We start from the raw sequence: 18,538 nt of genomic DNA on the forward strand, positions 1-18,538 counted from the left end.
TGCAGGGTTGTTCTTCCTGGGCTGCTTAATTGATTATATGATTGAGATGAGTATTCTTTTGTAAACTGTTGAATGTGTTTATAAGTTATATGATTGGAATGAATGCATATGTTATTCTAGAAACATGTGTTTATTGCTTTTGAATATTTGGATTATTAATATGCCTTGTGAGGTTTTCTTGCTGGGCCTCGACTCACGAGTGCTCTACAGTTCAGGTAAGGGCAAAAGAAACTCGACCAGCCATGAGTTGGAGAACTTCGAAGACGTTGTGTACATATGCGGCCTACTTGACCGCCAAAACCCATATTACTTGCTGGAACTAGGGTTGAACCCTGATTTTGCTGCCTAGGCCGGCCCTTTGTATTTAACCTTTTATATGTATCAGTTTATAAACTCCTTTTGGGATCTCGTGTAAAAAGTTAAATTTTTTAATTAAATGAATATTGTTTGAAAAAAAATTAATACCTAATCCTTGAGTTAGTTTAATTACCAATTTTATCTCCAAATGACTCGTTTAACGAGTTAAGCACTATTTTAAAATACACAGTGTAACAGTCGTGGATTAGTAAGGCGTTACAGCTAGTCCACCTTCCCTTTGCCCTTATCTGCACCACAGAGCATCCGTTAGCCAAGTCCCAGTAAGAAAACTCAACTAAGCATAACAAATATACAATTAAACATAAACAACCACATCATGCTTCACAGATAACAAATGAATGCATCCTAGCATATAAACAACTTACACGACCTATACCGAGTGGGTGTATACGACACCCCCATAGTGCCCCTACCATAACGACCTACATTCCTCATGATTATTGCCGAATACGGCCCATACCGACCAATCACAATTATAAAGCAAACAGATGCAACATGTACAATTATAAAACAAGGGAACATAATGTTAAGTGAATGAAATGTAGGCATATGAACAATTCTATACATGTAGGTAGAATTAATATCTATAGATTGAACATATACGAGAAGGATCGAATATTTGTACCTCTAGCCATTTCTATTGATAATCTCGATCTATAAGCATTATATCTACAAAAGAAAAGAAGAGAAATTAGAATGATTACACAGGCTTCCAAGCTCTCAATAACTCTTTAGATGGAGTTACTGAAAGTCAGAATGAGCAGCGAGCTTGGTGATCGGTACTCTATATTTATAGAGTGAGACATTCCATCAGAGTCTCTGCTATAGTTACAGAGGTTGAGATATTCTCTCAACATAATTGAGATATTCCCTCCATTTAATCAGGAAATTCAAATTGGGTAACTAATAAATGTTGACCATTAACTTTGATATATTTAATGAAAAAAAATCAATTAGTTGTAACAAATTGATTCTTAATATATCGTAAAAAATATTCTAACATTCTCTCACTTGGTCAACATTTAATTAATGTATAACTTAATCCCAACGATTATCCATGTTAGATAATAAACACATGAATCATGGCGATATGTCCTCTTTTTATTACGAGTATTATCTTCCATGTATTACAATATATTTATTACATAACAATGTATGTTATGTGGCTACATACTTAAGCGAATAAACCCTATGTTTATTCAGGTCGTACAAAAATAAAATTTCTCAAATAAAATTAAAATGCCCATAAATATGAGAAAACATCAAAATAAGAGTTTCATTGAAAATCACTTCAGTTTGTACAATAAATTTACATAAGGGAACCAAGTCCCATGTTCACTACATGAACCTTGAATTTATGAGGTGGCAAGCCTTTCGTCATAGGATCAGCAATCATCAATATAGTGTTAATGTCTTTAATGACCACTTTATTTTCTTTAACATGTTCTCTCACTACTAAATACTTTATGTCGATGTGCTTGTTTCAATTACCACTTTTGTTGTTCTTAGCCATGAATACAACAACTGAATTGTGAACATTCTCAATGGTCTAGAAATGGAATCTACAACTATGAGACCTGAAATGAAACTCTTTAGCCATACACCATGCGATGTAGCCTCAGAACACGAAACAAACTCGGCTTCCATAGAAGAAGTAGCAGAAAAGGTCTGTTTGTTTCTCCTTCATGATATAGCTCCACTGGCAAACATAAACACATAACCAAAGGTTGATTTACGTGAATTAGTACAACCATCAAAGTCTGAATCTGAGTAGCCAACTACTTCCAGGCTGGTTGTTCGTCTGAACATGAGTTTGTAATCCTTAGTACCCTGAAGGTACCTCATAACTTTCTTTGTAGCTTTCCAATGGTCTAACCACAAGTTACTCTGAAATCTTCCTAACATTCTGACAACAAAGGCAATGTCGGGTCTTGTGCACACCTGAGCATACATTAAGCTTCCAATAGCATAAGCATATGGGATGATCTTCATTTCTTCCTTTTCAAAATCATTCTTTGGACACTGGATCAAATTTAATTTATCGCCCTTAACAATAGGAGCAACACTTGGTGAACAATCTTTCATTTGAAATTTCTCTAAAACTTTGTTAATGTAGGCTTCTTGAGAAAGACCTAAGATACCTTTGAATCTATCTCGATGGATCTTAATGCCAATGACATAAGATGCATCACTCACATCCTTCATCTCAAAGTTCTTTGAGAGAAATTGCTTCACCTCATATAACATGCCCTTATCATTGGTTGCAAGAAGAATATTATCCACATATAAAACAAGAAAACAAATCTTACTCCCACTGACCTTCTGGTATATACATTGATCCATGACATTCTCTTCATATCCAAAGGAAGAGATGACAGCATGGAATTTTAAATACCATTGGCAGGACGTTTGTTTTAAACCATAAATGGATTCTTAAGCTTGCACACCAAATGCTCACCATCACTAAAGGAGAATCCTTCTGGTTGTTTCATGTATACCTCCTCCTCTAGGTCACCATTCAGGAAAGTAGTTTTCACATCCATCTGTTGCAGCTCTAAATCAAAATGAGCAACTAATGTCAGGATAACTCTGAAGGAATCTTTCTTAGATAGCGGAGAAAAGGTCCCCGTGTAGTAAATTCCTTCTTTTTGGGTGAATCCCTTAGCAACGAGTCTCTCTTTGTGTCTCTCAATGTTGCCTAATGAGTATTTCTTTGTTTTGAAGACCCATTTACACCCAATAGCCCTCGCCCCATTAGGCAACTCAACAAGATGCCAGACTCTGTTGCTCTTCATAGAATTCATTTCTTCATTCATGGCATTGTACCACAGTTTCGATTATTTGCTATTCATAGCTTGTGAAAACGTTTCTGGATCATTTTCGGCTCCAATATTTTAGTCAAATTCATACAAATATACAATGTAGTCACTAGGTATCATCAATTTTTTTGTCCTAGTGGATCTTCTTAAGGCTACACTAGCAAGCTCTTAGGGATCGGGTGGTTCAGCTTGTTGTTCAACAATTATAGGCAACTCCTGAACAACTTGATCCATTTGAACTTCATCATTGACTTGTGGATCTTCAACATTTGGTTGTGGTAGTTCAACATCCATTTGAACTTCGGGGGTGCTATGAACCACAATCAATCTTGCTCTTGAGGTGGAGGGTTCTGAAGGATCTTTCTCAGAACCTAAGTCCTCTTATTGATCACTCCCACTAATCAAAGCATTTTCAAGAAATTTTTCATTCCTTGACTCCACAATCCTAGTGCTATGAGATGGACAATAAAACTTGTAAACTATAGACCTTTCAGCGTATCAAATGAAGTATCTGTTTATGGTCCTTGGGTCTACTTTATTCTCTTGTGGATTGTATATTCTCACTTCAGATGGGCATTCCGAAATGCGTACATGTTGCAAACTCGGTTTCCAACCTTTCCATAATTCAAAAGGAGTTTTTGAGACTGCCTTGGTTGGAACTCGATTTAATATGTACGCAGATGTCCTTAAACCCTCAGTCCACGAGGATTTAGGAAAATTAGGGTTGCTACTAAGCATACTCCGCACCATGTCCATCAATGTTCGATTTCTTCCTTCTACAACACCATTTTGCTCGGGTGTATTGGGCATGGTATATTGGGCAACAATCCCATTTTCTTGAAGAAACTTTGCAAAAGGGCTAGGTGTTTGTCCATCTTCATTGTATCTGCCATAATATTCTCCACCTCTATCTGATCTTACTATCTTAATTTGATTGTTGCATTGTTTCTCTACTTCAGCTTTAAATATCTTAAACACATCTAACACTTCGCTTTTGTTATGAAATAAGTAGATATACATGTAGCGTGAATAATCATCTATGAAGGAGATGAAGTATTTCTGACCATATGAGTCCATGTGTAGACTACATATATCATTATGTATAATTTCTAATAGTTCAAAACTCCTATGGACACCACTTTTCTTAGACTTGGAGGTATGCTTTCCCTTAATGCAATCCATACAACTATCAAAATCAGTAAAATCTAAGGTATTGAGTACCCCATCTTTCACTACTCTTTTAATTCTATCAATGGAGATATGTCCCAATCTCTGGTGCCATAATGTAGAGGAATTCTCATTCATACCACATCTTTTATTGCCAGCGTGAATGTGCACAATATTATAAGCGGTATTGTTTTGTAAATTAAGGTAGTAAAGACCATCATACTATTTCCAACACATTCAGGTTTATTATATAAATTAAAAATTTTGTCTGAAAATGTAAAGGAAAATCCAAAAGGTACAAGTCTTGAAACTGAAATCAAGTTTCTAGAGAAACTTGTTACATAAAAGGTCTTTTCTAACTTTAAAATAAAACTATTAGTTAAAACTAAATAACACGTTCCAATAGCCTCCACATGTGAGCCCATCTTGTTTTCAGATAAGATGCTTTGCTCACTTCCCACTGGCTTCCTTAGGATTTGTAAACCCTACAAGGAGTTTGAAATGTGGATTGTTGATCCAGAATCAATCCACCATGTGTTAATATTAACATTACCCATATTAGATTCATAACATACGAATAAAATTTGATTACCTTTGATGTCCATCCATTTCTTGAACTTGGCACATTTCTTTTTCGCATGTCCCTTATTTTTGCAAAATAAAAAACACTTGATGGAATCCTTCTTTATTTCGCCTTGGGGAGGCACTTTATTTTTCCCTTTGTCCTTCTTGGATGGTTTGCGTTTCTTTTCTTCGGTGGCCATGTGAACACTTTCACCTTGTTCCTGTAGAAGCCTTGCTTCTTCTTGAGCACACATGGATATCGATTCATTGATACTCCATTTGTCCGTATGTGTGTTGTAGGAATTTTTGGAAGGCCCGTATTGATGTGGAAGATTGTTAAGGATGTAGTGAACTAGGAAAGTTTCAAGAATGACTACATCAAGCTTCTTCAGTTGAGCAGAAATGTCACTCATCTTTGAGATATGTTCTCTAACTCCTTTGACACGAGTGAGCTTTGTTGATGAGAACTGGTGGATGAGGTTGTTGTAAACTGGTTTGTCTAAAGTGTTGAACTGCTCATCGATCATTTTGAACAAGTCTTTGACTTTCTCAGGTTGCTCCATCAATCCACGCATTCCCATAGGAATCTTGGACATAATGAACATGATGCTGAGGCGATTGGATCACTCCCATTTTTCATATAGTGCATCTCAGAAGTAGTGCTAGTTGCAGTGATTGCAGCAGGTTTGTCCTTCCTGATTGTGTAGTCCATGTTGACGCAGCCTAAGTGAAGAAGAATTCGTTCCTTCCAGATTTTTAAATTGTCACCCTTAAGCTCAAGAATTTCGGTAATGATTTCAGCGAAACTAGAGGAGGATGAAGAAGTTGCATGAGTAGGATTACAAATTTAGTTTTCTAAAGATTGAGGGTTAATGAAGTCATATTTTACCAATGTGTAACATACTGAAAGAAGAAATTTTATTAAACAAAAATTTTCTGTGGGCTAAATTTTTAATTTAATAAAATTCGATGTACATGATGATAGATTATTCAAACAAATTAAGGTTTGATAATTCTATCTAAATTAAACTATAAAATTAATTATCATAACTCTTGTGAGTAAATTAAGAAAGTTAATTTAATATATTATCCTAATTAATTATAAATATAATAAAATCTCCGTGGGGTAAAATTATTATATCTATATAACCAATCACAATTTATGTCCATTATGTGATCCTTTCAATTGATATATAATTTTATATAATTAAAGATGTTGTGGCTACTCCCTAATTAAAATTATGTGGTTCACTGGACATTATGTTTTAGGCTCTATGAAGACCTAAGAACAATTTTGTTATAACATAATAAATCACAGAGAGTAGTGCTCCTAGTGTGGTCGTGAGAAGATCATTAAAAATCATTCTAGATTGAGCATTTCTCTCAATTTCATGCGTTCTTATGTCAACCACAAAATTGTTTATGTATTATTCATAATTTTATTCACCCTAAATATTTTATCAATATTAATGTCAATATTTTATGAATATCAATGTGCTAAATATTATTCAACCTATCTTAATGTTTGAATATAATCTAAGGGTATCTAGCACAATGATGGAATATAAAATGTATTTAAAATTATAAATTCATACATATAAAATTAAATATAATTATACTAAGAATAAATTTTGCATGAATAATAACAAAATAATCATACAAATTAGCATAATTATATATATGTAGGAAAATAAATACAAAAATTCCATATATACAATTAATTGCAAAAAAATCCATGCTAAGTAAGATGATAAAATCATTTATTGATTTGGTGAATTAATAAAATAATTGCACAAACTTAATTGTAAAACAAAAATGTAATTACATTATTAAAATAACACAATTATTTAATACTGCATGAATAAAAGAAATGTATCATACAATAAATACATCATAATCAAATATTTGCACATTTTAATTAATTTCCAAATAACATACAAATTGCCAAAATTTTATGTTTTAATTAAATTGGCAAAAAATTAAAAATGAAATTTATTGTCTAAATAAGCATTAAAATCAAGAAAATAATAAAATTCCAAAAATAAATTAAAAAAAAAAGTAAATTTCAGAATTTTTATCAATTTTTCTTGATTTTTTTTTAAATCTGCGCCGTTTCCCTTGTATTGTTATCGTATGACCCATAAAACGATGGGTCATTTTTGTGCTTCAGAGGAGCAAACGTAGTGTCGTTTGTGTCGTCTTCTCCAACGAACTAGGTCACTTTGACCTGGTTTTTCTACAAATGTCTCATGCGACCAGCATGGAAACCTGGCTGGAAAAATGCATTCCAACAACGAAAAACCGCGTTTGAAAGTCAAATTACACAAAAATGAATGGATAAAGAGATCCATGACATTAGATTGATTAAACAACAACAAAAAATCAATCATTAATATCAAAAATAAAGTTTGACTATAACCGAGTTTTTAATATTTCAGCAACATTGATGAGTTTGAAAACTCGTTTTTAATGCATAAAATCATTAGAGAACATACACTAAATAGTTTGTAATGATATGTAGATTAAAAAAATTGTTTTTATTAAAAAAAAAAGATGCATGAAAACTTTCGGCCAAACTCAAGAAAAAATATGTACATACATATATATAGCCATATTTTATAAGTTTTTATGCCCAAACATGTTAGGAATGAATAAAGAAATCGAAACATAACAACAAAGGCAAGTAAACAACAATAAAAATACCAAAATAATTTTTTTATGTATACGTCCAAACAATTCCGAAAAATATATAGATATATATATATATATAAATATGTGTGTGTGTATATACACAATTTATGTATATTAACAAGGCAGAGGTAAAATCAAGCGATTGATACCTACTGCTAGAGTAAATGAAATATATGCATATGAAGAATTCTATACATGTACTAGGAATTAATATATAGATTGAACATAGACGAAGATGATCGAATATATGTACCTCCATCCATTGCTATTGATAATTTCGAACTATAAGTTTTAGATCTACAAAAGAAAATAAGAGAAATTAGAACAAGCACACGAGCTTCCAAGCTCTCACTAACTTTTTAGATGGAGTTACTGAAAGTCAGAATGAGCAGTGAGCTTGGGGACCGATACTCTATATTTATAGAGTGAGGCATTCCATCAAAGTCTCTGCCACAGTTACAGAGGTTGAGATATTCTCTCAACTTATTTGAGATATTCCCTCCATTTAATTAGGAAATTCAAATTGGGTAACTAATAAATGTTGACCATTAACTTTGATATATTTAATGAATAAAAATCAATTAGTTGTAACAAATTGATTCTTAATATATCGTAAAAAATATTCTAACACATAACCCTAAACAAATTTAGCGCACGGTTATAACTGTGTGCTAAGGTTAGGGCTAATGCCATATTCTGGGTGTATGTGCTAATTTTCTTACCTCGAGTTTCTTGTAGGAGACGGAATGACCTTGAGTGCGATCCTTTTCCTGAGCATCACAGAAACCATAGTCACAACATAAATGGTATGTTTATTAGGGTCTAAGTTCAATTACAGGTTCCAAAACTATACCCTAGCTCTCAGGACCTCCAATTTTAGCCAATGGGGTAATAGAATCATCACTGAGCCCCCAAGTGGGTCCCTAAATATGATCTTAGAAACCCTGAGCCTAATTCCCAAAAATAAGTATCGGGGCACCTGGCGCGGCTGCGCCAACACTTGTGTGGTCGCGCAAACAGAAAAATTCAAGTTTTTGGGGCTCTGGCGTAGTCGTGAAAGCCCTAGTGTGGTCACACTAGGTCCCCAGAAACAGCACCACGAGCCCAGATTTTTCCCCAATTCCACCTACGATTTTAGACCAAAATCTCACGACCCAAACCAGATTTGTGAAGTTTTCAACAATTTTTTTTACCTCAAATCAGAAGAAAAACCTGCACCCAACCTCAAAACACTCATAATTCATTCAATAACACATAAAAACACCAATATTAAAAGTTTAGGGTTCTAAACCAACTTTTGCCTAATCTGAGAATTCAACCTCAATTTCATGAAGATTAATGGAAATTAAAGCTACGTAAAAATTATGTTTTTAAATATAAGAGCAAACCATAAGAGCAATAGTTCTATCATTTTCAATTATGTTGTCTCTTGTGTCCAAGAAAAAGAAAAAAAATGTGTGTATCATTTTCATATTTGATTTGTTTATGGATCTTAGAATAAATAAAAAGATTAACTATATAACTTAAAGAAATCCTAAAAAGCTTGTTTTAATGTACCCTTTATGGTGGTTGTCCAAATAGTTTAATTCTTATCTTTGTTTGAATGGTTATTTAAATGTTTATCCTAAACATATATCCAATTTATGAGTGTTAACTTCTTTACTTCCAATTCCATGAGTGAAACCGTTAACCATAAATATTTTCAATTACATGAGAGGTTAATGGAGTTGAGACTTTTACTTGGCATAATTCTCGAAGGTTTTGTGTGCTACGGTTTGGGGTAAGAAGGTTTAGGTTTGGTGCTCACACTCACAACTCTAGATTTATTCGAAGTAATTTTGAAAACTCTAGGTTCCTTCATAATTTTTGACATGAAATATATCATGTTGACATTTATCATTCCGCTTGAATTGCTAGAGGCTAGGAATAAGCTGGTTGGGGTTTTCATGGATTTACGGTAATATACTTTATATATGAAAATATTAATTTTAACTTAATTGTGTTCAATATTTGAGGAAATCAAATAAAGAAGAAAGATTGGAAAAATGACATTTTTGAAGACAATTGTTAAGCTACCCAAGCCTTCAGCCAGCGACACGTGGAGGTTGCCTTCTTTCTAGATGCAGCTGATTCATGGGGCCAACCACGCTACCACTTCCTTGACCGAGACTCTCCAAGCACGCCACATGGCCTTCGTTCCTCCCCACTTGCCCACACATCTTACGCATGCGGTCCCTCCTCCCTGCCACATATCCCAAGAAGCTGCCACATCCTGCCGAAAACTTCTGTGCATGCCAAGTGTCCCACATGCTTGCCCCTTCCTTCTCCTCTGTGCGTGACACATGTCCCACTCTTCTAAACTTTTATACCCATTTTCTTCACTTTCCTGTACACGATTTTATCACAATTTGGATCCTATTTTCACTATAAATAGGGAGCCAAATGAAGTGAAAAAATATCATATTGGAGAGATCAATTATTGGTGTCTTTTACAAGTTTAGTCATGTTCTTGTTATGTAATTTGGCTATTGATTTAATTTATGATATTTGTAATTTATGATAAAATTAAAAAAAATGTATCACTACAAGAAAAAACAGTATTCATAACACTTAAAAACTGATAACCGAGAGTATTGATAACGCTTCTGAAAATGCTAACATGGCCCCTGTTATTAAAAGTCCTGTCTTTTCTATAACAGTATTCGAATGTTATGTTCAATGTTATCTTAAACTATTCAATAACACATTTTTAGTTGCTATAATATTCAAATAATAACATTTAGTTAGAGTATTTGATTATAATTTTAGAGTTTAATCTTATACTTTATGCATAACACTTTTCCACTATTACATTTGATTATTTTGATAGCATTTTTAGTTTGTTATATTATATAAATCATAACGATTTGTTATGCTTATAATATATTTCTAAATCATAACATATTAAAAGTCTAGTAATAAAATTTTGTTACTTTAGTGTGGATAATATATTTCAAATTTTATTTTGATAAGTATACTTATAAGGTTTTTTTTTTAATTAAAAGATTTTCATTATTGTATTTTGATAAAAAAAAATCAAAATTAATCATAAAATGGAATTCTCAATAGATTGATAAACCACAAGTATTACATTAAACAATAACTAATTCAAACCATGAATATGTCTACTTCATGAGATCTTAGTTCTAACTTAAATTTGAAAGCATAACATAATAAAGTTTTATAATCTTGAACATTTTTTACTTTAAAAATGAAAAACACAAACATTACAAGATACACAAAAGTAAATCATGCATGAAACTTGCTCCATCCTTCAATTCATCATCCAACCAAGTACTTGCTGCTGAAGTTGTTTGTTGCCATCTGAAGCTCTCTAAATTGAAATCTCCTCAGGTTTCCAAGGCAAACCTCCTCATGATGTTGCTCTGAAATTTTTTAAAGCCTACAACTGTTAATCTCTTCTTATTGTCAAACAATTTTACTCTGCAATGAAACATATATGAAAAGCAAAAAGCAATGAAACCCAACACTACTTAAGTAAGTAATGTTAGATTAAACAAAAATATGTACAGTATAAACCATAACAAAGCAGCTTTGCAAGATATGAAACATATATGAAATAGTCATGTTCATTAGTGTAAAACTAAACCCAAATTCTCTTCTGAACTAGTCAGTAATGTTTTTTACCTTATATTTTTTAATCCAATCCAATTTCACATTCCAAACATGACCTAAAAATACTGATGTTGTGCTTCTTGTAATGTTCGATTTGATTCCAGATATGATTATGCTTATTTTTATAAGAATTGCTCAAACCATATAGCAAATTAGATACTTCAACAAAAATCATGAAAAAGATGGCCTACAGCTGTGTTGAACAAGTCTAATGGTCAACCAATTAAGCAAATAAAACTTCTTTGAGATTAATCATTCAAATCTATTTGAACAAAAAATCTGTAGATATGGGACATGCCTAACACATCTAATTGCAATTGTATCATGTGATTGAAATATGACAGCACCAAACAACAATCTCAGTATTAATGATCAAAACCCATACAATCAATATTATATATTTTCACATGAATAAAAGCCTGATAAAATCATATTATAGAATATGCATAAATAAAATATGTAAAAGGCTCAGCACAGTTTAACTTCCAACATAAAACAATGAGCAATTAGTTTAACTTCAACATTAAATAAGGAGAAAAAGGCTAAAAAATTCCCTGGCCACATAATAGAGTTTCTAAACATGTGCAAACAATGTCCACTAGGGCAGCGAGGGTGGATGTTTCCAAGAAAAAAAAGAACAAACCTGAAGGTCTCTTTATTCTCTCTGCAGATGGCCCAGGATTTACAACCAGTTTCCCACTTGGTTGCTACAAAAGGGGGAAAACAGAATAAACATGAATAAGAGAGAGTATACAGAATAAACAAAGAACCTGTCAAAGTAGTAGGCATATCAGTATCTCCCATGCCTTTACTTCAAAAAAATAACAGTACATGGTATCAATGGAATTGAGCTGAAAAATTCACCACCAACCATCTGTAATGAGCTAATAATACCATACTCATATGAGAGTTATAAATGCTAACTTCACCCTACACTACTTGCAAGAGCTTAAGATCATACCTCTATGGGAGTAAGCATCTTCTTTTCACTGTTCTTGTCGTATTTTTGTTTTTTCGTACCTGCTTTTAATCCCTGCCAAGGAAGACTAGTAAAGAAAATAAGTAAATAATATGGTGAAACAGAGCAATGAAACAAAGGAAAATGGATTTCAGCATATCACATAAGTATCCAACCTTCCCCTCAAAAAATACATAAGCACATAACCAAGAGACTCCAAATCATCACTTCTGCTTTGCTCTGCATAAAGATTACATTCACAAATAGATAAAGCCCAAAAGTCTCAAGCATTACAGGGAGAAACAAATAACATATTCTCTAATTAGGAATTATAAATGGCTCACCAACTCCAAGGTGAGTGTTAACACTTGCATAACAAGTTGTTCCTGTGAGATTCTTGTTTTCCCTGAAGCAATAAATTAACATAATGATCAGAAATTTGAAGGTTCAAGAAAATTTGGATCCAAGAACACAAAATTGATAATGAGAAACACATAAGTATCACTGTAATGACCCACTACTCTAGACTATTTGGACCATTAACGAAACTATACATAAAACTTACATTTTTACGAAAATACCATAATTTATTAAGTAACTTGCAAAATGAGAGTTATTTACAAACAAACAGAATACTAAGAAGGATTATGGGATCCCATTGTTTTAAAACAAAAGATGATTTAAAAATGAAAGACATTACATATTTGTTGCGGAAAATACACATAAAATCATAAAAATTTTAAAAGGAGACTACATCCTCGAATCGAATAACGCTCGGCCCCTTGACTCCATTCACCATCGATACACATCCTCCAAGCGTCACGAATCTTACCGCCTCTAAAGCTTATTTTCCTGCACATAAACAGAAAGGAGTGAGCCTAATGCCCAGCAAGGAAAATCTAACACATAGTCATACACGTAAATTTCATAATGAACGCAAAGACATATCATAACACATAATACACTTATTATAATGGCCATTATTACTTGGGGTCCCATAGACTAAACAAGCTTATGCCCATGAGATTAGTGGGGTCCTACCAGCTAAATAGGCTTATGCCCACAATCTTTTTGGGGTCTTGTTAGTCAAATAGGGCATATGCCCAAGCCTACAACATACACATCAATAACATATTCATAACATATGAAAACATAACACATAAAATAGCATAAACATAAACATATAGATTCTAGCCTATTTTCCTTACCAAAGTTACCGGGATATAATGGACTGAGTTGGGACTTTTGGAACACTCCTAAAACCATAATGAACAAGAGTGAGTTGAAAGAAGGAAAGAGATGAAATGAAAGAGAATAGGAAGACTAAACCATTAAAAGAAAATATGCTTACCACAACTTAAGTGCTTAAGAACTTGGATTCCCTAACCAAAATAAGAATGAGGTTAGGAAATTGAGTAGAAGACTAAGAGAAAGGAAACATAATACAGAAAGGAACTAGAGTTTTGGTTACCTCAAAGATTTGCAAGATCAATCTAACCTCCACCGAAATACTATAGAACTCACTTCCCAAAGTGTTTGATAAGCTTATGATGTTTAAGCTTATAGTTTTTCCCCAAACCAGGTGTTTACACTCTCACACTCACTTAACACTAGCAGCTTCTGAACTTAGAGAAAATGGTGAATAATGGCTGGGTACTAGGTCCTATTTATAGAGTTTGGAGATGAAAAGATCTTGATTTTACTTGAATAAAAATAATGGCTTTTTAAGTGAAAATCATTTGAATAATCGTTCAGCAGAGGCTGAAGACTCGTTCAAAAGATGCTGGACTTATGAAGAAGTTTGAATGGCTGAAAGGAAAAGAATTCAAAAACAATTGAACATATGCTGAAGGAGGCGATATATCGCCCCCTGTAGGCGATATATCGCCTGGGCCAGTATGCCCGAGGCGACCGTGCATCGATTCGTGTTTTCCGTATCTACGTGCTGCGATATATCGCCCCCTATAGCTGCGATATATCGGCACACGCTGAATATTTAAACAAGAAATTACACATTTTTAGCTAAGTTTGAATGGAGTAAACAGCCTTGACTAAGCCCTCAACGTACTCAAAGCTGCTGACTGACCCTATAACATTCAAACTTTACTCCTTATTAGATTTAATCCCCAAAAATACTTAATCCTTAATCACCATTCATAACATGTGTTTAAAATCCTATTGGTTGATGTCTAAACCTTATAATATAATAAATATAATCCTTAATATCAGTCACTTTAATCAAACCTTAGGTTATACTTAATATTCTTAAACTATAGATTAAACTTAGAAAATCTATAAGTACTACTATGAGTGTCCAAATAATTCCCGGTCTGAACCAAAAATCCACAGTTACAAAGATAATGCTATAAATACTATCATACTATTATCTATCTTAGCTAAGTAAAGTTCTTGGACTCTACAATCACCCTAATGTTTGCCCAAACTAATCTAAAAACTTGTTATTTAATATTAACATTTATAAGTTAAAACTCAGCACAGTGATAATCATTACACATGATATAAACACCTTCCACTTTACTTAAGACCATAATATTTCTCAAATATATGTTACCTGTATGGAATGTGCTTGTGCGTCTGAAGATCGCTATACTTTTTTGCAAGACCATAGTCTATGATATATACCTGCAATAAAGATTAAAAATAAAATTAAAAAACAGAGTGTTGGCTGTCCCAACATCAAACTGTGAATTAATTATTCTAGCTTTGATAGATAGCATAACCAGGGTTTGGTGAAGCCACCATTAAAATACTAAACAACAGAAAAATAAAATAAAAAAACAACAACAAAATGGAACCCATGGCACCCCAACCTAAATCATTTACTATAAATAAGAATTCAGGCATACAATGGAACCATGAAACACACAAATTTTACTAAAAGGAGCAAGAAAATTTCTTGAGCTTGTGAAACAGAAGTACCAGAACAGAAGACAGACCCAGATATTTAAAGCTTCTTCACTGATGATAAATAACAAATTAATAGTCCAATTTGCTCACGGAAGTAGTCGTTTGAACTTTAAAAAATAATATGACAGCTCAACAATATAAAGCATTGGAGGTCAAGTCCCTTTACAATGTCACTATGTACCAAAGAAGTAAAGTTATACTTACAACAGGGAAAATGTCAAAAATCAGAAGGTAAAACACGAGTGAAGATGTTATTGCATGCCTCTCATGTGCCAATGTAGTAAAGACATGATTCTTAATCATATATCTTTCTTGTAATATTATTATCCTAATTAATTTAGATCTTTGCTTTGATATGACTAAGCTAGTAGTTTGAATGCAATTGAACCTAAATGAATAGGCTTCTGATTAAGTAAGAACCTTAAACTAAATAATAAGGATACATAATGAAAATTTAATGAGACATGATTCAAATTAGAACACTTTTACAGTTGATAAAAAAATTCTCAAACAAAAAGAAATTTCAAACAACTTCGTTTTTGTCTCCTTTCATTTATACTAGTTTTTTCAAAGACAAAACAATATTTTTATGATTGAAACACACACAAAGTAACAAGAGAAGAGCAGCAAGAGCATATCCTCAAAAAGGGAACAAAAAGAACATTAAATTTTTTTATAAATGATCCTACCTACTGAAGTAAAGAAAGTAAACACATATATTTAAAACTATTTGAAGAACAAGACACAAAGGAAATGAAGAAACAATTATATCATGTACGCACCTGAGTGATAGCACCAAAACTTCTGAGGGTCATAACCCAAAAAGGTTTGCACATGAACAATATTAAGCAAAAGGTTAGTCACCAAGTTACTCATGATTTTTGTAGAGTAACCTTTCTATGATATTCTCTATTACTTGAAAATATAAGATATTTGATTGAAATATTAGATAGGTGGAGCATAAACTGATATGCATTATGTTCTAAACTTGTAAAGTTATTGTATCACAATTCCAGCAGTGTTTTTGTCTTATTTCTGTGTTGTAGAGATACAAATCTTGTTTGTTATCTCAAGTTTACAAATAATGTTGGTATTATATCAAAATGGTGCATTTATAGAATACCAATGTTGACTATGTGACTCTTTTAGATGACCTGTATGAATTTAATTAGTACAAAAGAATTAATAATTAAACAAATTATTAATTATAGGGTATTAAACTCTAAAGAAATAAAGTCAAATTTTACTAAAATAGCAGTCAGTTTATTTAGTTTCATCACCTCAGTTGCTATCAATGTAGGGTTCGTGGGCTGGTTAATTTTCTAGATAAGAAGTAATTATCCATAGTTTCAGCTTGGGTTCGAACCCTAGACCCCTTACTCATACACAACTGAACACATTTTTTTTAGAATAGCATGTAGAACAGAACCAGAGAGATGAAAATAATTTACATATTATTATGCCCATGGTCAGCTAGATTGAATGAGACTTGTGTTTTTCCTTTCTATAGTTATTTTTAAGAAAATGAAATCCTACTCACATGGAATAGCAGAACCCCCAACACACCATATGCTAAGGGAAAAGCAGAATCAACAAATGGGAATAACAGCTCCATATCTGGTGCCTCAACTGCATTTGGATCTGTGAAATATTTCACCACCTCTGGTGGAACACTATTGATCTGTTTAACAAAAAGGTATGTTATTGAGAATAATTAGTAAAATGATAAGGAAAGATACCAATGGTAATATGTAGAAATATCATAAATTCTATAAAATATCGTTATACCTGAGATGCAATTCCTAATTCCACAGAAGAGCCAATTGTAATAAGGAATAACAAGAGAGCTATTACATATTGCCAAAGTGTTGTTGGCCCTGGTTCTGAGACTTCTTTCTGCAGCAGGCCAAAGCTAACACGTGGCCCTCCATGTGGGTCTGGACCTTCTGAGTTAGGTTCTTCCACCATAAAAACGTTGTACTTGTCCCCAGTGACCTCAACCAGCTGACTTTGGAGTTTGGCAAACACTTCTTCTCTGTTCCCCCTTAAATTCCCAACAAAAAGAACACCCTCACCAAGGTCTCCAAAAGGCTCTTCTTTGGTCACCCAGAATGTAGAATACCCGAAGAGCTTGTCCTTAATGAGCTTTACATCTACAGGATCAACCTTCTGTGGTCCAAGAAGCTCCATCAATTTAAAAGAGTCAACTTGGAAATTGTTGTAAGCCGGTCCAAATGATGGTGGTGTTGGTGGCTGAAGAAGGAATATTTTGATAGATTAGGGTCAACTTTTCCGTTGTTTTATATTTGTTGATGTATGCAAACAAATTCAGCTATCCTCTTTCTCCCAATGTCCTATTTCTCATTATTGATATCATTATATCATAGAGTAACGTGGCATATTAGGATGCGCAGTGCTAATCAATTACCTTGCAAGAAATAATCATGGGCAGTATATGGTAGATTAGTTACAACCATATGCTTCTCTCGGGAATAAGAAAAACTAAAAAACAGCAAACAATCTCCCAAATAAGATAGTTTTGCTTTAGACTGCTATCAAGTAATTTTCCCAAATAAGTTAAAAGTGAAACTTCAGAACCTTATGTTTCAAAGCACCATTTTCTAGGAAAAAAATTGATAGGGAAATGACCGAGGAAAATATTTTGCTAAATAGTTTCTTTCACAACTTACATCACTTACATCTTTGTCAATCTAACAGTGAAGAAAAATGAAAAATCCAAACTTTCACTGAACTTACATCCCTAAATTTCCTCCTTCAACCCTCTTTATAATGAAAATCCCATAAATCTTGCTTTTCCCTTTCATCCTTAAAATCACGTTTCGAACAGACCATAAGGAATAACAAAAGTAGAAATTGATTTTGCTAAGTCGATAATTCCATTCAAGCAACACAAAAAAAAAAACAAAATTCTTGAAATAGATACTTACAAAAATACTACTGAATATAGATAACAGATAACGAAGAAAAAAGATACCCTGGAAGAAACCGGAGCAGGCTTCTCGGACTCAAGCTTTGTCTGCGGTGTCTCTTCGGCCTCTTCCCGGGGTTCCGTTGTCGCCGTTTTCGAAGTGGTGGAGGCTACGAGTCAGAGAAAGAACTCGTGAGGCAGAGAAGCTCCACTCTAGAGCGTGACTTCGTGAGGCGGAGAAAGAGCTCCACTCTGGAGTGTGTCTTCGTGAGGCAGAGATGAGTTGAGAAGACTTCGTGAGGCGGAGAGACGAGACGAGAGTGAGAGATGGAGACTTCGTGAGGCAGAGAGATGAGACGAGAGTGAGAGATGGAGGCTGAGAGAAATTTTTCGGGTAACTTAGATTTAGGGATTAAAATTTGGCAGATG

At 33.4% G+C, this 18,538-nt stretch overlaps 1 protein-coding gene across 1 annotated transcript; it reads right to left on the bottom strand.

Annotated features, from left to right (window-relative positions):
• Window positions 1-11,097: 11,097 nt before the first annotated feature.
• LOC133825406 (probable zinc metalloprotease EGY1, chloroplastic) lies at window positions 11,098-18,278 on the bottom strand. The gene is made up of 9 exons (XM_062258357.1): window positions 18,176-18,278; window positions 16,969-17,433; window positions 16,721-16,861; window positions 14,825-14,895; window positions 12,597-12,658; window positions 12,429-12,492; window positions 12,256-12,340; window positions 11,938-12,001; window positions 11,098-11,102 (listed from the first exon to the last, which is right to left on the bottom strand). The coding sequence occupies exons 2-9, from the start codon at window positions 17,368-17,370 to the stop codon at window positions 11,098-11,100; spliced, it is 894 nt and encodes a 297-aa protein (XP_062114341.1). The 5' UTR covers window positions 17,371-17,433; window positions 18,176-18,278.
• Window positions 18,279-18,538: the final 260 nt, after the last annotated feature.

Source organism: Humulus lupulus, chromosome 3 (assembly GCF_963169125.1).
Source record: "Humulus lupulus chromosome 3, drHumLupu1.1, whole genome shotgun sequence".
NCBI classification, from domain to species: Eukaryota; Viridiplantae; Streptophyta; class Magnoliopsida; order Rosales; family Cannabaceae; genus Humulus; species Humulus lupulus.

What these genes read in the sequence shown, in the direction of transcription:
- LOC133825406 (XM_062258357.1), bottom strand. Translation starts at nt 17,370, where the DNA reads ATGGAGCTTCTTGGACCACAGAAGGTTGATCCTGTAGATGTAAAGCTC. An exon ending in AATTAGGAATTGCATCTCAG is followed by an intron (nt 16,862 to 16,968) that starts GTATAACGATAT and finishes TTTGTTAAACAG; the next exon opens with ATCAATAGTGTTCCACCAGA. An exon ending in TGGGGGTTCTGCTATTCCAT is followed by an intron (nt 14,896 to 16,720) that starts GTGAGTAGGATT and finishes TCTTTATTGCAG; the next exon opens with GTATATATCATAGACTATGG.